We start from the raw sequence: 26,724 nt of genomic DNA on the forward strand, positions 1-26,724 counted from the left end.
TAAAGCTGGTGGGTAAAGTCACGGGTCTGGCTGCACCAGGGGACCGTTTAAGATTAGAAGCCACCTTCACTCCATCTGCCCGGGGAGGGTCATCCACTCTAATTGCTGGAAGCAGTTCTGTGCTCTGTCACTGAGCCCGGCAAACCCAGTGAGCACTCTCTTAATTTGCTCAAAGGCTGTATTTTTCTTCAGCGGCTTGTACTCTTTGCTTATATCATTTTTTTTTCTTTTTTCTTTTCTTTTTTTGCGGAGGCTGTAATAATTTCTGGTCAATAGACAGTTATTTCTAATTTTGAGTATATATGTGTGCTATATCACACTAAATTCCAAATGACTTAATTTTTCGAAGTCCCATAGCAATGTTGTAATTTTAAAGGGAGCGTGACAACACTACTGTGACTGCATTTTGCCCCATGTGTAGAAGACTAATGAGTTTAATGATTTACAGGAACTGATTCTTCAGTACAGAAAGACTGAATTAGTATTTTTTAATGAAGGGTAAAAATGTGTCATGCATCTTTAAATTTGATGTATCTCCATATGATTTGCTTGTTAGAATTATTCATGTAATGGTCCCATACTTATTTATTTTTTTGTTACAATTTGCTTCATAACCCTGTATATATTTGAATGTTATTTTGGCTATAGCCCCAGTAAGTCCTTGATTATTTCCTTGTCAACAGTTATATTTAGACTTTCACAGTGCATGAATATTCCTGTGAAAATGGTCAACATTTTTCAAGCTTGGGTTTAAGTTTTTAAGATATTCTTTTGTGCATAAATACAGATAGATTTGAGAGGGCACACGGGGAGAAAAGTTACAGGGCACAAAGAGCATACAAAGCAAAAGAAGGAAGAGTACATGTAGTTAGTACTATAGAAAATGATAAAAAATATTACTTTAGGTGTGTAATGAGGACCCTGTATTCAGTTCATTACTAGGAAACCATCTACAAACTTCCCTTTGAGAAAGAAATGTACTCACTCTATTCTAAAACAATAAAAACATGTAAGGTTTATTCCTGGAGACGTTTGGAATGTCAACAAAAAGCAGAACTTTATTGGAGGGTGTTTAAAGAAACCCCTCTCTTAGGCTGTGAAGATTCAGGCAGTTGAGGTCCCATGACTGACCTGTGCCCCCCCTTCAGGACAGGAGAGGGTGTACGAGGTGCGGAGGAGCCGGATGCTGCACGGGAAGTCGGTGCCCCACTACGCGGCCGTGGAACCGCGAGGGCGTGGCCTGATGCTCGCCTCAGAGAAGCCTTTCAGGTTCACGCACGTGGACGGCCAGCCGCTGGAGGACCCTGTGCCAGAGGCCATGGAGGTGGAGGAGAAAGCCGGTCAGTGAGCTGTCCAGGTCTAAGTCACCTACACTAGTCTTGTTAACCTTTGCTTCAACTGGTTATAAGCATCGTGCATTATTGAACTGCTATTCTGAGGCAGGGTTCTTCAACTCTGGACCTCGATTCCAAATCCAGGCCGTGTTTTCAGTTCTCCCAGGTAGTTGTTTAATAATTACTGATTCTGATTGGTCAGAGGCTTCACACCTGACTGACAGGTAAAGGAAGGCTGGAAAACCAACAGTGCTCGGACCTCGAGGACCATGAGTTTAATAACCCTGGTCTAAGGTGTATATTTTTTTTAAAGGTTGGTATATAGAATCTCTGAGGAAGAGAAGGAGGAGCAAGAATAGTTTGTGTGCGTTTTATATATATAATTTATCCAACTTGCCATTCTTAAGGGCTTCTATGAAGAAATTCTTCCATAAAATATGTCAGCTTGCCAGGTCTTAAGGTTCATAGATAATCACGTCGTCTGGAAAGAGACACTTCACGTCGTATTGTTGAGAAACCAGCCATCCACTTATTCTTAACAGGTTTGTCTTGGAGCCGTCGCAGGTCAGCGTGCTCCTGTGTTTTGTATCTATGACATGTCCCTTCACAAAGTGCATACACAGTGAAACGGGTACTTCACAAATCTCTGCACATTGCCGCTTAACAGAAAGCACTGGTTTTAATTAATCTGGTGATGTCATACAATGAAGACTGTGATTGATTAAAGAAGTGAAACACAAGCCCCTCCCTCGTTGGTCGCGCAATGCTTGAACTCGATGAAAATCAGGACATGCGTGCTGGCCTGCCTCGCCCCTCAGAGCAGCGTGACGCCTCCGTCGGTCCTGCAAGCTCACCTTTTTGACTAGCAAGTCTGCTGGGGGCCAAAATATAACTAATAAGACTTCTGTGAACCAGTAAGACTCCTTCTGCGGCGGAAGAGCACTGGTGCCCGGTGTAGCCCAGCATACAACCCCGCTAGCGCACTTCCATTAGCGCCGCAGTGTCATTAACGTCGGACTTGGGGGTGGCCGTTCGTTATTCTGCTAGAAAACAACTATGTTTGCGAGATCACAGCAAGCGGCTGTCATGGCGATTGCAGCTGCAGGTGTGTGCGTGCCCTGGCAGCGGAGCAGCCCTCCGCCACTTCCCCACATGCCTGGCCGCTCGCGTCCATCCATCCGCAGATCCTTAAGGGGAAAGTGCAGCTCCAGCTGCAGGGATAAATGAATCCGCCGCTGCGCCTTGTCACTTTGCAGTTTGCTGACATTTACATCTGCAGGATGTGTATAAAAGAGCTATTTGGAGCTATTTAGACTCTGAAGTTGTCAGCTGTGGTCCTGTGGATATATGTATTTTGTAAGTATATGTAACAGTGTTACATATAAAACGTACAGTCTTAGAAAGACTATATATTAATGAATCTTTTTGGTCTGATTATCTGACGTTATACTCATTTGAATGAGTATATCTCTTCAAGGTGATTCAGGATTAGTTTTGATTGCATCCTTTAATATATGTTGTGTAACTGTGTTTGATTAATGTTTTGCGGGCTTGGCTGTGTATTCCAGTGTTTTTTTTGTTTTGTTTGTTTTTTTAGGAGTAACGTGCTGCATTACAGTCTTTCCACTTGAGTGGCTGCATTCAGCCGGAGCTCTTCTTGCATTTATATGTCATATTCATTCATCTCACTCCCTCCTTTTGACCCCAGGAAGCTCAGAGGCGTTCCACGGCGCGTCGTAACCATAGAAACCCCGGCAATGGTAATCCAAATGGAGTACCTCAGAAAGGATGTTGCCTAGCAGGGAGGATGGGGCTGACCGCGCTCTTGCCACGCTTGTGTTACCCTCCTTTCACCATCTGCTTATTCCCTGGGAAGTATTGAAAGGTGTCTCCGAACACCAAGAAGCAGTAAGTTCAGGGGAAAAGAGAACAGAGCTGTAAGCTCATTTTATCTGGACTTCATACAAGAGTCTCACAAATGCTTTTATGTGATGCATATCGTCGTTCTGCATTGAAATACATTTGACAGTTTCAAATACATATGGATAGTCCAGGGTGGCCCAGTGGGCAGCACTGCGGTCTGACACCCTGTAGTTTGTGGGTTTGAACTCCACTGCAGCTCTCTTGGTGCCATTAACATGTTCTTTACTGTTAGGTATGCGTGTGGGTGGATGGGTTATGTATATATTACATTATGGGAACCAAATGTCCCCACAATGTCATACAAACCTGTTGTTTTGATGTTGTGGGGACCTTTTCGGTCCCCACAAGGGGCAGCTCAATTTTTATAAAGATCTGTGACTGGAATCAGAAGACTAAAGTTGCTAAAAGTCTTAAAGGCAGTTAATTTCTGTGGACTCATTTCGTTTGGTTACTTGTGGTTAAGGTTATCGCTGTGTAGTTGTCATTGCTGGGATTAGGGTGCTGGTGAATCACCTGATAGAACCCTGTCCACACCAGCTGCAAAACCCAAAAGGATCCGTCAGGCTCAGTCGTATGCCGTTGTCTTTCAGCACCTGGCTGTTAAACATTATGTACTTTGTAGTTTATTGTAAACAGGACCTGTAATGCATTTCTTTGCTGTACTGTAGTGTATCACTGGAATGTTTTTTATTTCCTTCCTCGATGTATTATTATTATTATTATGTTTTTGTCCGTGTTGCAGGCTTTATAAGAGGTAGGAAGCTTCACAGTCACATGGACACGGGTCTCCTGGTGTCCTGGTGGAGTGTGGTGACACCCAAGCCTGGGTTGACAAGGGGTTGTAATGAATGTATGTGAGCTTTCTTGGAAGAGGCAGGACTTCCTTCATACTTTCTGAATGTTACAAATTGCACCAGGTGCTGGTGCTCCAGTCTGTGAATGATATGAAAATTTGTTTGGTTTGCTAATAAGGTTCTTGGCAGTGGAGAGAGGAGTACGCGGGTTTAAGTTCATAGCAGCCCTGCCTCACCTGGCCGTATGCGCACACTTGGCTTCTGGGAGTATATATGTACTGGTCTGGTGTCACTGGGTTTCACTGGTTTTTGTGAGTGGTCCTGGATGAGGAGCAGTCTGTGTCCCTCTTGTAAAGGGGGTGGTTCCCGTCACCTCTCTGGCCAATCCTGGGGCACCTTGTCGCTTGCCTCATACTCTTAGGTCCACAGAGATACGTTTTTTTCCAAGGTAAAATGTACACCCTTGTCCAAATCAATTGAGATTTGTCACATCTATATGGAGACTGACTGACCACAATTAAGACAGACATCACAGTCACATTAGCCTCGAGCAAAGGAGACTAAGGGGGGACATGATCCAGGTATATAAGATTCTAACAGGTCTGGATGCTGTTCAGCCAAATGGCAACTTCAATATTAGTTTAAATACTAGAACTCGTGGCCATAAGTGGAAATTAGCGGGAGAACACTAATTTAAACTGAATTTGAGGAAGCACTTCTTTACACAGTGTGTAGTTAGAGTATGGAATAGTCTTCCTGCTAGTGTAGCGGAAGCTAAAACCCTGGGTTCCTTTAAATCAGAGCTAAATAAGGTTTTAACAACTCTGAGCTATTAGTTCAGTTCTTCCCAAATGAGCTTGATGGGCTGAATGGCCTCCTCTCGTTTGTAAATTTCTTATGTTCTTATGTTATTCTTAATCCATACTTATTGCCTTGGGTCCAGATTTAGGACCTGGTGGATTGCTGAAGCACAGTCCTACCACCCAGCTCTAACTCCACCCGAGCAGGCCTGCCAGTCTGTGGGCACAGTGCCACCTCTGTCCATCCATTCAGCACATCCTCTGCCCTGTTGGCTCTGCAAACCAGCAGGTCCCAGGTCTCTGCATGCATGTCTGTGTGACAACTTGTTTCAATTAATCTGCACAAGGGTGTGAATACTCTACTTATGCCATTTGTACAACTGAACTGATTTATTTTTAAACAGCAGAATGCATAAACCTTAAAGGCATGTAAGTTTATGACAATGACAGCTCAGTGACATGTTTTCTTATCACAATCTGCAACAGACTTCTGATTGCCGTAAAGACGGTTGGCACCGATCCAGTCCAATTTAAACCTGAAAGATCCAGCTTCTGCTGGTTCCGTGCGGCTTCCTGCTCTGTTATTACAGAGCACCTACCCGGCTGTCTGTTCGACTCGCTAAATGAGGCTCCAATTGTACTTCAAAGCCAAAACGAATCGTGCATGAAGCAGTGGGTCTCGTTATACCCAGGCTGCGTCCAAGGACATGGATGCCGGTCGTTAGCCGCCCGCGGACGGCCGCCAGTGCAGCTTTGTTTGGATGGGCATGATGCCCACGCACACACAGTTGCCACACTCCGCTTGGAGCACGATGATGATGATGTCAGCACACGCACAAACATAATGCAAAAGATCATTAAAACAACAAAAAAAATCCTTAAAGAAAAAATCTACTACTACTGAATATGGATTGGATAAAGTGGATTGGATAGCTAAGAAAGGCTGACATTCATTTTTTCCTCACGGTTAATATCCTTAATATGAATTTTCTGAAGTGAGAAATGCTTTGCCTTGAATGAAGCAGCACTGCTCAGACCCAGATAAACAGCACATCTGATCATGTTTTTGTGTGAATTACCGCAATACTTAGAGGTTCCCTGCTGCAAAACCCCATCCACCAAAATCTGGTTATATATTATGCAGAAAATTTACTGTTGACTGAATCTGAAAGACTTTACCTAAATGGCAGTGCTTCTGGTAGAGGTGGATAGGACTGTTCGCTAAAGTGTTATAATGTAAGTGTATTTTTTTTCTTTCCAAGTTTTAATATTCCAAAAACCATTAAAGGCTCCTTTACTCCTTTAAAAAATCTTTGTTATACACACATACACACTTTGTCTTTTCATTTAAACACTGTACACCAGGCAACCTTTTACCATCACAAGGTTTCCTTTTAGAGGCAACCATTCTTCTTTGTTTTAGAAATACTTTTTTCCGCACTTGGCTCTTTTTCTACAGGTCCAGCTTACTGCTGGTACCAGACCCCAGAAGACATCACAGTGTCCATACAACTGCCCAAAGGCACCTCAAAGGAGGACGTCCTGTTCCAGATATCCAGCGAGCTCCTCAGGGTCGGGGTGAGAGACCGTGCCCCCCTCATCGACGGGCAGCTGCACTCGCTGGTGGATCCTGAATCCAGTACCTGGATCCTGAAGGAAGACGCAAGGTGAGCCGGGCCATAGATGCCACCAGAACCAGGCAGGGATTGGCGTTTGGTTTGCAAACGGTCGGCAGCGATTCTGTTCTAGGCGTTCCTGGTCACGGGAAGCTGTTCAAGTCTCGCCTCCTGTGGCGCTTTGATGAAGATCGACCATCCGGAAGGTGTTCGGAAGGCATCCGCTGGTGCCTGTACCTGTCCTGTGTGTCTGGGTGGGGGGGCTGTGTAAAAGAGCGCCCCCCCTCTGTTTATTCACACTTAATAGTTATCTATTTGGCTGCAGGGTCAGTCGCTTTTCTGCATGAGATGTCTGACGTGTGTGTGTATGTGTGTGTGTGTGTGTGTGTGTGTGCGTGTGTGTGTGTGTGTGTGTGTGTGTGTGTGTGTGTGTGTGTGTGTGTGTGTGGGGGGGGGGGGCACACATTCCTCTTGTCAGATAAGCAGTGACAGAGAGCAGTGTGATGACTGTTTTTTTCTCTGCACCCGGCGTTCAGGTTACATCTAGAACAGTCTGTCAAGCAGTGGCTGCTGGACCAGCAATTTCTTGACAACCTGCATGACAATTTAGACAAAGAAACATGCAGAAGTAATAGAAGAAAATGACGTCCCACAAAGAATGTTTGACCGCTGTATTTTAATGGTGGTGCTTTGGGTTTGTACACATTGTGCAGAACTTCACAGTTTGTATTTACAGGCATATTTATCAATATTTATCAAGCCCAGACATTTATAACCTTTCTCCTATAACAGTTAACTAGTAATTATACAAACCAATTTCCTGGGGTGTAATATAGATTTCTCTTGCTTTCCAAGCAGTGGCTGTCAATTCTCACCTGCTATTTCAGCAGCTGATGTCCTTCTTCCTTGTAATCTCCCTTCAAAATGTGTGAGGCCTTATGATTCAGGAAAAAGATACAAAGAAAGCGACTAAAGCAGATGTCATAAACAGAAATGAAAGCCTTTGATTTTTTTGTATACTAGTTCACTAAATGTTCTTTCCTACCAAAGCTATTTAGCTTTTATCCGGTCATACAGCTGCCAGTATCATCGGCATGATTAGGGTTTTGTATGCTGTTGAGAGTTTTGATACCAGCACACAGTGGTGCCCCCCCCCTCCCCCCACCCCCAGCTTGGAGGTCTCCCTGCAGAAGAGCAGTGAGGGGACCGTGTGGCCAGAGCTCATTACGGGGGACTGCAGAGGAGAGCAGCTGATGAGCAAGGAGCAGGCCGCACTTCTCCACGAGAGGCTGGCCCACCTGACGGCGGAGGACGGGGTGAGCCGGAGCGGGGGGACCTTAGGGGGTGGGGAAGGAGCGGGGGGGCCTTAGGGGGTGGGGAAGGAGCCCGCTCACGGGGAACCTTGGAGGTCAACGTCGCATCATTGGTGTATATGTTAAACCGGATTATTATCATTTTCCTAGTTCTCAGTTAATGCTTGTTTTTAACAGTACTAATGCTTCACAATGGTCAGGTTAAGAATTAATAAAGCATTTCAGCATCTTCCTTTGACAGCCATAAGGCATTATCGTGTTGATTATGATCTTTCATAAGCTCCAATGAAGCTCTCAGCTATAATGCGCTGTAGGTACCTTCATAATGCATCATAGTGGTCAGAATAAGAATGAAAAATGTTGTGTACTGCATTATGAAGGTACCTATAGTGCATTATAGCTGAGAGCGTTGAAGGCATTCATAATGTATAATCCACATGGCTATAATGTCTTTTTTTAAAATATTGCTAGCATGTTTAAAATGCTGTATGAATTATAATGTCTTATGAATGAGTTCATGGATTCTTATAGACATGGTATTCATAGAAAGAGTTTCCACTGATTGTATGGACACAGATGACACTGAATAACTGTAAATAAACCAATAATAATACTACTAGCTCATATATTTATGTGTGTGAAATTAGGCTGCTCTCATATTGGATCTTAGTCAGATTTTATACATTTTCAGGCATTTTTGGAGCCGGTTGATACTGCTGATGTCATTCGTTTTGTGCACACATTGACCTGTTGATTGATTTTGAGGTTTGAGTCTGTGTGAAATTCAAGATAATCTTGCCGGAATGAAACCATCATTTATTCATTTCTGAAACGTGCTCCATATTTAAGAACGCCAACGTGGAGAAGGACAAGCCCCCGTGCAACCCGCAGGAGCTGGAGGACTGCGACATCTTCCCCGAGGACAGCTCAAGCCTGACACGGTTCGATGGGGACTCCCTGAGGCCCAGTCATGTGGTGAGCCCCCCCCCCCCCCACTCTGCTGCCCGCCGCTGCCATGTTTAATAAGCGCATCTCTTCCACTAAACACAGGCCCGAACGTGATTAGGGTCGCCGAGGTTTAGCCCCTCGGTCTCCAGCCTGTTGAACAGTAATGAATAATTGAAAAGAGGGACATTTGCAGTGGGGGGCGGCTGGTGGTAATAGATGCTTGCGCACGCCACGCTAATGCTGGTTAGCATTTCAGGAGAAGCCATTTTTTTTTTTTTATAATACATAATGAAGCATAATAATGAATCGCCTAAACCAGTATTTATGAAATGTACACATTTTTAAAGCTACACGATAATTAGTCATTTGTGGTGTTTAAATGTACATATTTTAACTGAAGATACTGCAGGTGAATGTTTAGGATTTTTTTGTTTGAAGAAACAACATTCCTGTAGAAATGAACACGCCTGAAAACTCTAGGTGGTTTCAGGGAAAAGCAGGGCAGGATTGGGAGTAAAAATCCATCTTAAGCTTTCGGGTTCCCCACAAACCCATCGACACACTGGGAAAACGCCCAGTACACCAGATGGCCAGACCAGCCCAATCAGGTGAGATACTCAAATTCAGCCAAATTGCACCGAAACCACCATGCAGTGCATAACCCCTAAAAACTTTAGGTGACCCAGATGGCTCCAAATATATCACATGGCAATATGTCCTCTTCTTGCATATATAAAAATACTGCAGAAAAATGAATCACCTCATTTACATAATTCATGCAGCACCTTTCTGGTGGTGTTGCCTGTCATTGCCGTCCGAACATATGTAGGCCTTCCATTACTCAAAACCATTTTTACCCTGATGTCTTCCTTAAAGTCTTATATACGGTATATACCGTATACCATTATGACCATTGGTATAGCATAGCCACAGGCCTATCAGAGAGCCCCTGCTAATCCCCGTTCATCATCGAAAGCACTTAAAATGGGCACGAAAGTATCGCAGTTGGTTCTTGGCACAGTGGAAGAAGGTCGCCTGGTCTGATGAATCCCATTTTCTGCTGTATCCTGTGGATGGTCGGGTACACGTTAGCATCTCTGGGATGCGCTAGGCCGATACGTAGCCCCATACGCTACAGGGCTCCATGCACGGTGTCGTGACACATCTCTCCCGTGACCATCCTCGGATTTATTTGCCAGTTGTGCCACAGTAGCCCTCCTGTTGGTTCGTACAAGACAGAGGATAGTCTTCATTCACGTCCCATAACGGCGAGTCCTGGCCGGCCAATACCTTGTTGGCGGGTTGTGGTTTTTCCCTCCTTGGATCTCTCTCAGTAGGTAGCTTTGTGTGTGTGGAGTTTGCAGCTTCTACACATACAGACAGCCTGACTGATGTCTATAAATTGCCCATAGTGTATGATTGTGAATCAGTGCTTGTCTGTGCCTCGTGATGGCATTTCATACAGGATGTACCCCAACCTTGTCTCCTGTGCTGCCAGGGAAAAGATTTTGGCTCCCCGTGACCCCAACCATTTAAACCAGTTAAAAGATGTATTGATAAATTTTGGAATGAGATTTTTATTGTTTGCATTATATTGGTACCACAGCCCTGACCAGGGAAATTGGGCTGAAAATTAATTCGTCATTATCATTTTTGCCCATTCATTCCAGTTCCTTTGCTACAATTCAAGAGTTCTAGATTTTACCAAAAGCAGTTGGACACAAGCACTGAACAGCCCTGAGCCATTTTCATTATTTTAGACGAAGTCCTTGGATGTAAGAACTTCAGCTGATAAAAGCTGAAGGGCTGATGTATCCCCTCGATCAATGTTCACATCCAGCCAGCTGCTCCCTCCGTTCAGCCTAGATCAGTTTTTAAACATGACTGCCCCAAGACACAGCTGTGAACTGCAGTCACAGGGATGACACCACAGCAGAGCCAAACGTCACAATCATTAAAATTTGCTGAAACGTTGCCTGAACTTTGCTCAAGATTGACTTTCCTTCCCTTAATTCACTCATAAGACATTAAAATCAATGGCACAGAAGGAAGAGAAAGGTTGTAAAAGAGATGTGCTGGTTTCATTTATGACATTAGTCCCCGTGAAGATGCGTAGTGGCTTTTCAAGCTGTTGTCCCCGTGGTGATTAAGCATGTGCCAGTTAAACGTGAAAGTGCATGTTGACTGACTGCTCACGTGCTGTAGCTCCATTCACTGCTATGGACAATTTTATAACTGCAGCAAGTTTTCGGACCATGGGGGGGGAAACCAAAGTATCCAATGGAAACCCCACAAGGAGGGAGAGCATGCAAACCCCACACACATGGAGCTACGGCGGAGACTCAAACCCTGATCCCAGGTGTGAGACAGCAGTGCCACCCACTGCACCACTGTGCCGCCTCGCCTCTGTTATGCATTGGGATGCACTGCACTTCCAGTTGTTGGGGTGAGGTTATTAAAAGGGCAGAGCTGATTAAGAGAGAGGTTGCAGTTGAGACGTTAAGAGGACTACAGGTGTACCCGCCTAGTGGGAGTAAGGTGAGATAAAGGCAGCAGAGAGTGTGACCTGTTCATCTGCACATAGCGGAGATGTGCGAATTTCCCAGAACAAGCTCAATTTAAGTACTCAACTGAGCTTTACGGATTAATAGAAGAGTTCAATCCAACATCTATCCACATTGAACTTTGTTCAGAAATTTTATCTTTTACACGTTTTCTGTTTTTTAATGCCTTTTTTTCATAGCTCAGTGCTTTGCAAACTCTTTAAAAATGTTTCTGACCCCATGTTGCCTGGTATGGATAGTTTTTTAACCTAATGAAAGAAACATCAGTGGTATTTGAAGGACAACCTGTGAACTGACTGGATTGTGGTGAACTTCCCCTTTAAGACCAAAAGCAACTGCTGGCAAGTTGTGGACAGTTAATTAAACATGAAGAATCATTATATATATATACACACAGTTGCTTAATTCAGTAAAAAATTATTGGTTTTATAATTACTTCATTTATTTGTTTTATAAGGAAAAAAATATCATATTAGGAACAACCAGTAGATTTAAGAAAAGCATTCATTTCAAGTAATAAATTGAAGTCTATGTTATAGTTTTAAAAGTTGCTCTCTGCTGAATCAAAAAAAAATTATTGATTAGCAGTCTCATTTGGGTGCTTTTTAATAAGTAACACCTTTGCAGTAACATAAAACACCAAACATTTGTGTTTAGTATCCCTTTGGGAGCCGGTGACTACAATTGCAAATAATAGCAAAGTGGCAACAACAGAACTGAATGAGTCAGTCAAAAAAATTATGACATGTAATAAAAAGGAAATGTCTGTGCGTAAGATATGTGCAGATATGTTAAACATTGTTAGTCAATGGACTTTTGTTATGAAACCAATAAATCTGCAACATTGTTACAGAATTAAGCAAGTGTCCCAAGACTTCCTGTGAGCACAGTATCAATACATCTGTTTTTCCTCTCTTGGGTCAGTTTGTCAAATGTAATTCTGAAATTGACCCCCCCCCCCCCCCACCAATGCTGCTCCACTCCTTTCATGTGCAGGGCGTTGGTGTGGATCTGGTTAATCTGTATAGAGCACAGAGCCTTTCACTCACTCAGGTAAAATGAGATGAAAGATGATAATATGAAGGACATTAAGAGTTTGCCAATTATAGGATAATTTACCGGGGCCATAATAATTGCATGCAATCACTCTGTTTCTCCCTCCCTGAATAAAGCCGCCTTTTCATATTACCTCGCAGGGGTAAAATAATCCTGCTTTCTTTATGTGGTCTGCTGCCTCAGCCTCAGCCTCAGCATCTAGGAGATGGTACCTTTATCAGAACGGGATGAGTAACCCCACTGGCAGATGGGGGTGTTAACGGGACCAGTGGAGCCCCACCAGGCTTGACGTGGGAGCACAAACACACCTTGATGTTTATGCCTGAGCTACACGCTCCACTGGAAAGCAGAATGTTCAGAATATTAACTCCTGAATGGTAACGTTCAAATGTGATTCACTCATTTCCCTACAGAAAGGTTTCTTGGTTTTTTTTATTGTTTAATAGCAAATTAAAACTATTCTTAAATGATAAAAGTCCATCAGTTTTGCAGGTCTAAGAGAAACAGGGCATTAATTATTGTCAGTGGCACCATCGAGGGGGGGTGGGGGAGGCACGGCCAACCTGTTGCAATTGTCCCCCCCCCATTGTCCCCCCAGTGAGTCACATACTGTAAGCATTTGCTGCATAATATGCTTCGATCTGATATTTGACATTAATTTTACAATAATGTATATCGTCCACAATCATTCATGTGTAACAGAATTTTAAATTATTAACATTAATTATAAAATCAGAAATCAAAGTATATCAATCAGTAATCAGTATGCGACTCCTAACCTCTCATTTTGACAGTTTTCAACTAGTCTAAGTACTGCAACAGCATAATGGGATTCCTAAAATTCCGTTATGGCTGTTGGTTTCGATGCCACCCCCTGATTTTCCGTGGCCCCATCTAGCTGCCTCTCTGACACATTTCTGGGGGCCGCACTGATTGCTGTGCTGTATCTAAGTGGATTGGACCTGTGGCTCTGGTGTATCATGTGATCTGACTCCTAGTTGAGGTCATGTGACGATTCTGAGTTCTTTTTTCTTGATTCTAATCTTCCAGTAGTCCTGCATTTCATTTATGTGACTTTTGGCCTCTGGACATCAATCTGGCGCTGGACTCATGGAGGGCCGGTTGGGGGGTGGGGTGAGGTGCTCTCTCTGAGCAAAGGCACCACGCATGCGATGGTCTGTTTGACCTTTGCTAGCCTGACATTGACGCTGCTCCTCACACTCAGAAGCAGGACTTGCTTTTGAACACTGAGATTCCTGGTTAAATAAAACATATTTGGCAAAACTGAACTAAAGTAAGATTAAGACTAACATGCATATATCCATGTAAAGCAGCTGTGGTTCCCTGCTAACCTCCTGTTACTCATTTGAAAACGGTTTGACCTCATGTTAAAGCTTTTTTCCCTGCTGATTCATCGGGGAATTGGGGCAGAAGTAACACCACCCTGACCCCCCCCCTCTTATACGTGTGTCAGACATCGGCTGCAGACTGATGGTGTAAATTGAGACAGCACTGGTTGTATATAAAATGTGTGATATACCCCCCAATTAAATCCCCCGAATTCAGATGACTTTCTTGTTCTTGAGCTGTGCAGTGGTTTTGTTTTAGGTGGTTTGATGGAGCGGAAAGCACTGTGTGTTTGACCTGTATCTAGAGATACTGACGGAGATCCTTGGAGCCTATAGCAGTGTTTCCTAATCCAGTCCTTGGGGACCTGCAGACAGTCCATGTTTTTGTTTCCTCCCAGCTCCCAGTAGGGGCAAAAATGTGGACTGTCTGCCTGGCAACTGGGAGGGAGCACAAACATGGACTGTCTACAGTACGTGTCCCCAAGGATTAGATTGGGAAACACTAGCCTATAGGAACCTGTCCTGCATTAGCTTCTTCGTCTGTTATTCAAGGCTGATGGATATGATAGAAATGTCCATTCTAAGTTTAAAATACAGATGCAGCTGTAAACAACAGCATAAGTCATCTTTCCTGTGTTGAGAAGCCATATAGCAGACGTTGAGCATCATTAAAGACACCCTTCTGGCTCAATTTTCAAAACCGTTCCCAAAAGAATGCTTTTAATGTTGCAAATGTCAAATTAGTCATGAAAAACCCTAAAATAATTACGGAGGGCATCATCCAGTAATGACTGTCTCCTGGCTGTTTTTGCGATGTTCAGTTGGCGGTGGCCATAGAACTCCAAGATTAGCAAGTGAAAGAAAGTAGAGAAGTACTGGCTTCAAGATGTACTGGCTTCAATTATGACATTAGCCCCCGTGAAGATGCATGCCGGCTTCTCGGGCTGCTGTCCCCGTGGCGATTAGGCATGTGCCACTTAAACGTGAAAGTGCATGTTGACTGACTGCTCACGTGCTGTAGCTCCACAAAGGAGCAGCACTTCTGCCAGCAGTCATTTGAAGAGTCTGTGCATTCAGACGCTGAATCAATCGGTGTGGGTCATTATTATAGTTGTTCTGTTCATCCATCCTTTTTCTGTAACCGCTTCTCCTATTAAGGGTCGCAGGGGTATTATTATCATTAATAATAATAATAATAATTATTATTATTATTATTAATAATAATACTGATAGTAATTTTCTGCTATCTTTTGACATGGCGTATTAGGATACACAGCACTTCCAGGTGTTGGGATGAGGTGATCAAAAAAGTAGAGCTAATTAAAAACTGATAATTAAAACTTTATTCAGCAGGGATTTCTGGTTAAATAAAGCATATTTAGCAAAAATGAACTAAAATAAGAAGATTGACTAACATGCAGATACCCATGTAAAGCAGCAATAAGAAGATGGACTAACATGCAGATACCCATGTAAAGCAGCAATAAGAAGATGGACTAACATGCAGATACCCATGTAAAGCAGCAATAAGAAGATGGACTAGCATGCAGATACCCATGTAACGCAGCAATAAGAAGATTGACTAACATGCAGATACCCATGTAACACAGCAATAAGAAGATGGACTAACATGCAGATACCCATGTAAAGCAGCAATAAGAAGATGGACTAACATGCAGATACCCATGTAAAGCAGCAATAAGAAGATGGACTAACATGCAGATACCCATGTAAAGCAGCAATAAGAAGATGGACTAGCATGCAGATACCCATGTAACGCAGCAATAAGAAGATTGACTAACATGCAGATACCCATGTAACACAGCAATAAGAAGATGGACTAACATGCAGATACCCATGTAACGCAGCAATAAGAAGATGGACTAACATGCAGATACCCATGTAACGCAGCAATAAGAAGATTGACTAGCATGCAGATACCCATGTAAAGCAGCAATAAGAAGATTGACTAACATGCAAGTCTCCCGTTTTGGCCGGGAAGCTACCGTATTTTACCCCTCTTTCCCACCGTCCTCCTGTATTAATATTTTCCCGTAAATCTCCCGTATTATAATATCATAAAAAAAAATTCCTCTGCCCCTCCAAACTGAACTGCCAGTAGCCTCGCGAGATCTGCCACCTGCAGTAGTCTGCAGGTCATTTACAACATTATCCAGGTAATAAATGCGGAGGTTAAAATGGCGATGCTGTGTGCGAAAAGCAACGTCACTTTCACCTTCTGTGACGACTTCAACAAGGATACAATGTCTGCAACAAATCTGTATAATAAGTCATTAGTGAATACCAGAGTGCCACAGGAGTGAACATGAGAAATTAAAAGAAAATGTGTAATTAAAATAAAATGTAAATGACAAGTGGTTATTTTAGATTTCTTGTACACCTGTCTTAAAACGTAAGGGATACTGGAGCTTGGTTGGGGTGGTGGGGTGGCTCGCGGTGGGTGCCGGAAAATTTCCCTTATTTTCAAATCCAAAACTTGACAGGTATGAAATTATTATGTTTACATCCAGAAAGTATTAAAATCTAGAATATAGCCCTAATTTTAGCGAAGAGTACTAGTATATCGACATAAACGGTATTGTCACTCTGCATCTCGTTTTAAGAATCTATCGATACCAATATCATAATTTTTTTTTTACGTTTTTCAATTAAATTGCACTGCCCCCCTCAGAGGCCCCCATAGTGGAAGAAGCACAGTTTTAAAGTACATTTTTAAAGTTTTATGGTTTAAATATATTTTCAAGGATTGTTGCATTGATTGTTGTTTCTGAAAGCAACATTTCTGAAGTCTGACTCATTCTTATCCCTGAACACACAGACTCACATGTTTATCTAACCCTCCATCCGTAGCCACTTATCGGTTACAGGGTTACAGCAGACATAAATTAGTTTGCTTGCTTATTATTTGTTTCCTTGTCTTTTATTATTATTTGTGCTTGGTTGTTTCAGTAGAGTTGTATTTGTTTGGCTGGGTGATACTCCAAAATAAAGGCACTTTTTTGGTGCTTGGTCTGTTTTGTTTTAAATGCTGCCAGGTTCAGGTTGAGGTGTCATAGGTTTTCTGTTTTGTCCTGGGTGAAATGTGGGTCATCGCGTCGCTGTGGCTTCGGTGATCATCCTGATACAGCAGCCAGGCTTCTTCTTTTACAGTTCAGTTATATGTGTTTTTAGATCCCTCTTTTAATAAAGGCAACTAATACAAAATTGATGTTTTCCAGGGTCATTCCAATTTAATACAACAAATGGCCTTTTTAAATTTTAATTAAATTTAGAATGTGAATTATGCATACGTTCCAGAGCTCAGAAATGTCTTTGCTTTATTTTAATTTTTCCCCATTCAGATATAGCACCTTTTTTTTACATTGTAGGCAGCAAAAAAACAAAATTCAGTGTTTTCTTATGAGCTGTAATTATTTACTATAACAGCTACGTAGCTCAGCTGTAGCTCATCAGAAAGCTTAAAACTCGTTTTTTTCCATGGCATGGTTAAATTCAACTTTTGTGTAAGTGTAAGATTTGATTTTTTTTTTCTCTCTAAGGTCAAATATCATCTTGGGAACTGCAATTTTTCTGCTTTTGGTTATTAAAAATACAGCCAAGGGCTTGGGTTTTTATTTTTCATTGTGACATATGTGCATGTATACTACTTGTCTCTATGAGCTCTTTATGAAATAATCACCCCAAAAGTAGACAAGGTTTTTGAAAAACTTTACTGTCTATTCAAACAGCATGCATGAGTTACCAAGCTCTGAACAATAAAAAAACCCTCTCTCTTCATTTCTTTTTTTTTATGAAAAAACTTAAAGCAGGTCCATCTATAGAAAAATCCTAGTCAATTGTGACACCCTCATGCACCCCCATCGTGGAAATATATTGAGTTATATTAAAAGAAGCTCTCACTACAAGAAATAGCCGGAGACTACTCCCCTGAATGGTAGCCTGTGGTTTCTAAAATGCTTTCGGCACTATTCAGAGAATTTGTCCTTTGCCTGGACTGCATCTTGCAAGACAATCTTCACAGTCAAGTTCACAGGACACATTTGACCTGTTTACTGGAAAATAGAAGGGGAGATTCAAACCCAAAGTTTCAGTTTCATTACCGACTCTTGATCACACAAGACCTTTTCATGCGTTTCAGCAAATCCTCATGGATAAGGTGCAGTCAAATCATCCCAGGGGGGTATTCCATGAAAGTAGCTAAAGAAAGCCAGACTTTTCCAAAAAAGTCAGACTCAAACTAGCGCCATCTCTAAACTTAGCCTGATGTCGTTCCACTAACGCAGTTCAGCTTTAATTAATCAAGGCTCATACAAGACAGACTTGCATGGTCTCACTTAGTGCACACACCTGAGATATTTAAGAAGCCAAAATGAATGGATGAACAATAGATAGATCAAATGAGTCGGAAAGCGTGTAAAATGAGAGCAGTGTTTTTTTCCCGTGTGAAATGCTCTGCACAAAAAGCGTATCTTGTGTTTGCTATTTTACTAATAAACTTTTAGTTTTTAATGATCTTTTGGGAATCTGTTCCCACATGTCGGACGTTCTTTGAGACAACGCTTAACTAAGCTAGACCTGGTCCGGAGCAGACTCGTTCACTCACCTAAGTTACCATGGTAGCTCAGCAGGGATTCATTTATGACATGTTGATATAATGGAATTCCCACTTAAATTAACCAGACTTGTCGAAATAAGTCAGACTTTTCCTTAATCCTGCTTCGTGCAATACCCCCGAGGTTTATGAAATAGTTTATTTTTTCAGATGGCTTGACAGCACAATATAAAAACAGGAAAAGCTTGATACTGCATCACCATGAACAGGACTTTGGGATAAAAGCAGAGCGGCTTCTTGTGGATTCCCATGCAATGGGCCCTGTGTTCGGATGGGAGCTATGATAGGACTGTCAGCATAGTTAGTTTGCAGTGACCAGGGGCCTCATGTATCAGACTTTGCATAAAATTTATCTTGAAATAATGTGTACAAATTAAAACATAAAACTGGGTACGCATAAAAAAAAACTCAGACTCGGAATTCCCCCTTGATAAATTGGTACTATCTTGTAAATTTGCATGCAGGCATAAGCCTGAGATCCTGTCAACTCACCACCCACTAATAACCATAAATGGTCAACGCAAATAAACTGCATGCTCATATAATACTGATATCAAGCCTTCTTGGTTGCAAAGTCCAACGATAGCAACTTTAAATATCCATCCGTCCATTTTCAGTAATCGCTTGTCCTACTCTGGGTCGTGGGTCTGGAGTCTGTCCTGGAGCCTATGGGCTCAAGACATGGGACAACCAAGGATGGGCACAGCAACAACTTAAAATTAAAAAGAACAAGATAAGGAATTTTGAACAATGTGGGCTAGAGGCATGACAAAATGTTTCGCTTTTTATTCTTTTGCAGGTCTATGGCCTGTATTAGCTCAGCACTGAAACTGACAAACTTATAATGTTTCACTGGGGGGGTAAAGCACATTTATCACAAAAACACAAAAATGTATGGACACATTTTCTAACTATTTATTTATAATGTAAATATTCTACAGCCGTTCCTAGCACTTTTGGATTGGATGCCAAACCGCAGGCCATAGACTTGGAAAATAATTAAAATGTGAGTTTGACACAGCTTTTGTGCTGCTGCCTCAGGTGAACCTGGCCAGCCACCAGTACCTGTTCACGGTGGACGTGGACGCTGAGGAGATGCCCTGCTTGTGCCTACGACACGACGTGGACGCCCTGCTGTGGCAGCCGCGGCCCGAGCAGCCCGACTGCATGTGGGAGCACATAGCCACCTTCAACGCGCTGGGTAGGCTCCTCACCTTCTTTACACGCTGGGTTTACGCACTAGATGGGCTCCTCACATTCTTTACACGCTGGGTTTACGCATTAGATGGGCTCCTCACCTTCTTTACATGCTGGGTTTACGCACTAGATGGGCTCCTCACCTTCTTTACACGCTGGGTTTACGCACTAGATGGGCTCCTCACCTTCTTTACACGCTGGGTTTACGCAGTAGATGGGCTCATCACCTTCTTTACACGCTGGGTTTACGCAGTAGATGGGCTCCTCACCTTCTTTACACGCTGGGTTTACGCAGTAGATGGGCTCCTCACCTTCTTTACACGCTGGGTTTACGCAGTAGATGGGCTCCTCACCTTCTTTACACGCTGGGTTTACGCACTAGATGGGCTCCTCACCTTCTTTACACGCTGGGTTTACGCACTAGATGGGCTCCTCACCTTCTTTACACGCTGGGTTTACGCACTAGATGGGCTCCTCACCTTCTTTACACGCTGGGTTTACGCAGTAGATGGGCTCCTCACCTTCTTTACACGCTGGGTTTACGCAGTAGATGGGCTCCTCACCTTCTTTACACGCTGGGTTTACGCACTAGATGGGCTCCTCACCTTCTTTACACGCTGGGTTTACGCACTAGATGGGCTCGTCACCTTCTTTACACGCTGGGTTTACGCACTAGATGGGCTCCTCACCTTCTTTACATGCTGGGTTTACGCACTAGATGGGCTCCTCACCTTCTTTACACGCTGGGTTTATGCACTAGATGGGCTCCTCACCTTCTTTACACGCTGGGTTTACGCACTAGATGGGCTCCTCACCTTCTTTACACGCTGGGTTTACGCACTAGATGGGCTCCTCACCTTCTTTACACGCTGGGTTTACGCACTAGATGGGCTCCTCACCTTCTTTACACGCTGGGTTTACGCACTAGATGGGCTCCTCACCTTCTTTACACGCTGGGTTTACACAGTAGATGGGCTCCTCACCTTCTTTACACGCTGGGTTTACGCACTAGATCTCGCACTGGTCTCAGGATGCTTTACTGTTGGCAGGACTGATGGTAACGCTCACCTTTTCTTCTCCGGACAATCTTTTTTCCGGATGACCCAAACAATCGGAAAGGGAATTCATCAGAGAAAATGACTTTAGCCCAGTCCAATCGGCAGTCCAATCCCTGTACCTTTTGTGGAATATCAGTCTGTGCCTGACTTTTCTTTTTGGAGAGAAGTGGCTTCCTTGCTACCTTTCTACACCAGGCCATCCTCCAAAAGTCTTCACCTCATTCTGCATCCAGATGCACTCACACCTGCTTGTTGCCATTCCTGAGCAAACTGCACTGATGATGCCCCAATCCCACAGCTGAATCAGCCATTCTGTCCCTCAGACAGTCCTGGCGCTTGCAGGACATTCTTGGGCGCCCCGAAGCCTCCTTCACAACAAATGAACCTCTCTCCTTGAAGTTCTTGATGATCCGATAAATGGCTGATTTAGGTGCAGTCTTACTAGCTGCAATATCTTTACCTGTGAACCCCTTTCTTGTGCAAGGCAATGATGACGGACGTGTTTCCTTGCAGGTAACCATGGTTAACAGAGGAAGAACAATGATTTCAAGCACCACCCTCCTTTTAAAGCATCCAGTCTGCTATTCTAACTCAGTCAGCATGACAGAGTGACCTCCAGCCTTGTCATCATCAACACTCTCACCTGTGTTGATGAGAGAATCACTGAAATGATGTCAGCAGGCCCTTTTGTGGCAGGGCTGAAATGCAGTGGAACTGGGTTTTCTTAGGATTAAGTTCATTTTCATGGCAAAGAGGGACTTTGCAATTAATTACAATTCATCTGATCACTCTTCATAACATTCTAGAGTATATGCAAATTGCCATAATAAAAACTGAGGCAGCAAACCTTGTGGAAAATTAATATTTGTGTTTCTCAAACCTTTTGGCCACGGCTGTAGTAATATGCCTACAATACGATTTATTGCTGTTTTTTTTTTCTCTGACTGCCTCACTGCTCAAGTTTAATAATGCTAGTAGAGTTACCACACACCTGGTATTGAAAAATCCAATGCTGTTTTTTGTTTTGAGCCAATACAGGACGTGACTGAAAGTTACACCAACACTAATTGTGTAACTATTTGTTGCTGTCCATGACAATAAGCTCTTGCATTCTGTTTGTTCTACTGGAACAATAAATTTGTGGTATTTCCAGTTCTAGTCAGCACCAGTCTGTTGCATGTCTTGGGCTTCTTTAAATTGCCAAAGTACTATCACACCACCAACGTCTTTTTACCTGGCTTATCCACAATATCTCCCTTTCACAAAAAATGTTGTGGCTGCTGCTCTTTCTTCACCGATACGGAATTTTACTCTGAGGTAGGCTTTTGTCTCCCGTTACTCATTAGTAATATAGAATAGTAGCATGTGGAGTGCTAACTCAGCAAACTTGTGTGTTTGTTGTGCATAGGCGAATGGAGACAGGTCAGGTCATTTTAGTCGGTGCCAAAAAGACCTCTGCTAGAATTTTCCGTGGAGAACTGCACTGTGGATTTCTCGCAGACTGAATTTTACTGTGCACTTTCAAGCACTGTTTTGCTGGACTGCCCTTATTGGGCGGGTTGCTTTGGATGCTCTCCCAGTCGCCCTCTTGTTTTGATTGTGTCGTCTTTCATCTTCCTGCCTGCCTGCCATATTGCATTTCCTTTCTCATTCAGTAAATCACCTGTCTGTGTTTTAACATTGTGTCTGTGCTTGTGCTCCATTACTGGCCCAGACAAGCAGTCATAGAGGAAGTGAAGTCATTTCTTTGTGACACAAAACGTGTCACCAGGTCTCAAGTTATATGGAACATTTACCAAACATTTGCCGCATTGATGTCGCGATAATTATCGTAAAAATTTATCACCCAGCCCAACAATACAGTACCGTATATAGTTACTAGTATTATTATTATGTACTACATTATCATGTTTAAGATGTTTTAGTGTATTTAGAAGTGTTTCTTAAATGTTTTATATGCATAGAAAGGTATATCCTATATACTAATACAAGTGTTTAACTAACCGACCCTCAATAAGAACCGTATGTGCCTCTTCTGACTTGCATCCTTCTTCGACTTAAAGACAGACTTAGGGAGCGGATCTCGTTCATAACCCTGAGACTGGCCGCATATGAAAAATGCATGTTTACCAAGCACAAGGAGGACTCCGTTTGTCCAGGCTGATCCGTTTTGACGCGCTTGTCATGATGCACTATGCGTCTTTAACTTTCTCCTTAAATCACCTCTGACTTCCTCACCTAACTGCTGTCTCCTGCAGGCTATGTCCAGGCATCCAAGCGCGACAGGAAGTTCTCCACCTGCGCCCCTGATTTCTCCTACGCCGCCCTCAGCGAGTGCCTGCGCCGGGTCTTTATCTACCGGCAGCCGTCGCCCGTCGACACCGTGCTCTTCAACCGGAAGCAGGGCCGGCAGGTGGGCCAGGTTGCCAAGCAACAAGTGGCCAGCCTGGACTGCAATGACACCATCCTCGGCTTCCGGGCCACCAGCGAGCGGCTCTTCATCCTCACGTCTGGACACTTGTTTGTCTTAAAGGTCAATAATTAGGTCCAGAAGTGGTGCATGATTTGACGTGGTGGGTTGAGGGAGTCGCCCGACTCGCCCCCCCCCCCCCCCCCCCCCCGCAATTCACAGAAATGACCTCTACTGTCTTACTGTACATATCCCTGTGTGCTTGGTGGCTGCGGATGCATCAGGTGTAAAACTGTGCATTTCATTTATCTCTTTGGTTGGATGTGATAAAGAAGGATATCTCTGACTCCAAAGGGGTATCGCCCATATGACAACAGTAAAAGGCCTGAGTGTTTCGTGTCGTCCTCCGCAGATTGTGTAAGCATATACAGAATGTAATTAGTGTTGGCGTCACAGTGCAGATTCCCAGTGAGAGCCGTGACGTGCATCAGGTGTCCTGGGTGGAAGTCGTCTTGTGTCCCTCCCACAGCTGTGATATTAATAGGGGACGATCATTAAAACTTCCCGTAAATCACAAACAGAATGTGTCTGAATGTGCGTTTTGCTTGTCATCTCGTCACTTATATGCCTTCCTGTGATAAATGTGCATGTTTCATTAGAACAGCCTGGTTATTAATTTATAATTATTCATAACCCATATGATATACATGCAGCTAATGACTAATATTCTGATTGGGGTAATATTTAACGTCACAGGAATGCCAGTTGAAGTAACAGACGCTGTTGTTAGTTGATCCCAAACTACTTGCATTGTACCTTAAATATGAACTCTTGCTATGAGTAATGTTTTTGTCTCCATGCAGGTATGGTATTCACATGGCTTATTTACTATCCAAACTGCAGGGATTTACCTCATTTCTTCAAAAATGATTCCAGCCAATCTGTAGACAGATACTTAAATTAACAAAGTAACACTCGCACACTGTCTGTAACAAGAGAAATTAAGCTAGCAGAGTGACGCAGAGGAGGTCTCCTCTCCATGTGTCCTCTTGTGGGAGGTTGCAACAGCAGAGCAGACCGATGGCAAACCTTTTATTCAGTCTCAACGATCCGTCCGGCTCCTCCCTTTGTTCACGTTCTTATTCATAACACGAGCCACTTTTTAATGCTCTCTCGGCTGGACAAGAACAGAAGGAAAATAATGAACAGAGCGGAAATGCGTTTATAAAAGCCGTTAATGGCCCGATTCAGCCCCTCTTTGAGCCGTGGTCCCGCTCCTGTATTTCTGGTTTGCTGCTTCACACCTCTTGTGCGACACAAAGGGAGGCGTGTGGAGAGGGGGCCACGGACCACAAAGAGCCGGAGGACACTGCATTAACGAAGTCTGCTTAAGGGCATCCTGCCATAGTCGCTTCCGGGCATTTGGTGTGGGCTGTTTTTACTGTTCTGTTTGGATGTCGAGGTTTGGGGGGGGGGGCAGCACATGGCCATTTATGTGACATCGCGGTTGTCTGCAATGCTGGGTGGATGAGGCCACAGTGCATTCACTGGACAGCCAGGAACATGGTTTATTATCAGAATGACCTTTACACCATATTATCTCCAATTTTAATTAATATCATATGCTTATGTAACCATGTTAGCACCAAGTCAGTCAGGGTGGATGGATTTTCTGTAACCGCTTGTGCTATTCAGGGTTGTGGGAGGTTTGGAGCCTATGGGCACAGGGCAGGGAACAACCCAGGATGGGGCACCAACCCATCGCAGGAAACACACACACGCCAGTCACACCTATGGACAATTAGATAACTCCAAAGAACCTCAGCGTGAGGGGGTGGGGAACCAAAGTGCTCGGAAAAAACTCCACAAGGACACAGGGAGAACATGCAAACTCCAGAAGGACACAGGGAGAACATGCAAACTCCACAAGGACACAGGGAGAACATGCAAACTCCACAAGGACACAGGGAGAACATGCAATCTCCAGAAGGACACAGGGAGAACATGCAAACTCCACAAGGACACAGGGAGAACATGCAAACTCCACAAGGACACAGGGAGAACATGCAAACTCCACAAGGACACAGGGAGAACATGCAAACTCCACAAGGACACAGGGAGAACATGCAAACTCCAGAAGGACACAGGGAGAACATGCAAACTCCACACACACACACAGCCGTGGTGGAGACTCAAACCCAGGTCCCAGAGGTGTGATGTGAGGCTCAGTGCTGCCCACTGCGCCAGGGGATGGATGGATGGATGGAAGGCAGGCAGGCAGGCATGTAGCCTAGCAACCTCATCATTTGTGCAATAAACTAATCTGGGCTGTATGTTTTAATACAGACCATGATAAACGTTATACCCATTCTTGTATGTAGTCTTCCTCACAGTGAAGTTCTCCTAAAGATTTACCTACAGTTTACCTAAACTGGTAATTGGCTTATTTTCTAATGTGTCCTTGTCTTTCTCCCTAAATCTCATTTACCTTCCTCTTGATTTGATTATTTGGGTGCAATTGAATCAGGATTAGCTATTTTTGTTATCTGAAACAGGTATATTGGTTACAGGTGAACATGGTCTGGTCAGCCAACTGTAACCTGATGAAGGGCTACCTCCCCCCCACGCACACACACAAAAGGTGAAGGAGGGTGATGGTAGCCTTATTTGCAAATAATTTTTGGTCAGTGGGGGGAGGTCCCCACGATAAATGCCAGCCCACATATGCATCAGCCAACTGGGAATACGCCTCGTATGCCAGATGGCCAGTCCAGCTCCCTATGTAGTGTTTTGAAAAGGAAATGTCAGAAATGCTTAATGTTAACTGTACCTTCATGATGCATTCATAGAGCACTCATAAGCAGCCTGTAAGTATACTTTAACATGTCTTAAGCATTGCTTTCATAGTACTTTCAATGAACCAGACATGACAGCTGTAACAGAAATTAGTAACACGCAATTGTTTAATCATGTATTTGTTATTAATGTATATCACAGTTGTCATGTCTTGTTCATTGAAACTATTATGAATGCCATGCCATGTTAAGGTATACTTACATGCTGCTTATGAGTGCATTATAAAGGCATTATGAAGGTGCAATGTAAAGTGTTAAAATTTCATAAACAATGCCAAAAGAGTTAAAAATTGAATACATTTCGATTTCATATACTTCAAAAAAAATTTACTGGTATAAAGCATATATAAAGAGAAAACATATATAAAGCCACAAATGTGTAGAATTAAAGGATATAAAAGCACAATCCCTTCTGAATGCAGTAAAATATGTTGACCTTTTATCATACAAGACCTATTGTGTGATGCTGCCTTTTTTGCAGATGAGTTTCTGACCACTTTATTAGCTGTGAGGCCGGGATCCTTTGCTGTGTCAAATAGCTTTAGCTTTCAAGGTCTAATCCATTATTATTTGTATGGTATTTTTTTTGAAAACGTCACAATTCCTTCAGCTGTTTACATTTCTTTCCTGGGCTACGTCACCGTGTGGCCACCTTGTGGTTCATTTTGATAGGGATGAAACTTTTTTTAAACCACTCTACCTTCTATTCTAAGAAGACATGCGTATGCTTGGACAATATTGTTTTGTGAACTGCTTTGTCTACCCCAGAGAGACTTTTAAAGTTTGCTTAATGCTGCCGCATGCTGTGAGTAAGATGGCCCTTCCACTCTGTGAACAAGATGGCATCGACTGAAGTGGATTGGCTTTTTTTGGG

General features: G+C 43.3%; 1 protein-coding gene across 2 annotated transcripts in view; it reads left to right on the top strand.

The window, feature by feature from the left end:
• Positions 1 to 23,578, top strand: part of nudcd1 (NudC domain containing 1) — a 32,267-nt gene extending 8,689 nt beyond the window's left edge. Inside the window, exons 5-10 of one of the 2 annotated variants that reach the window (XM_023803993.2) lie at positions 1,149 to 1,340; positions 6,311 to 6,518; positions 7,639 to 7,783; positions 8,630 to 8,755; positions 19,372 to 19,531; positions 22,844 to 23,578. In XM_023803993.2, the coding sequence (XP_023659761.2) occupies positions 1,149 to 1,340; positions 6,311 to 6,518; positions 7,639 to 7,783; positions 8,630 to 8,755; positions 19,372 to 19,531; positions 22,844 to 23,130 (1,118 nt within the window). In that variant the 3' untranslated portion in view covers positions 23,131 to 23,578. The other variant, XM_072705663.1, reaches the window with a different exon arrangement.
• The last annotated feature ends 3,146 nt before the right edge of the window (positions 23,579 to 26,724 follow it).

The sequence above is a fragment of the Paramormyrops kingsleyae genome, chromosome 23, assembly GCF_048594095.1.
Source record: "Paramormyrops kingsleyae isolate MSU_618 chromosome 23, PKINGS_0.4, whole genome shotgun sequence".
NCBI lineage: Eukaryota > Metazoa > Chordata > Actinopteri > Osteoglossiformes > Mormyridae > Paramormyrops > Paramormyrops kingsleyae.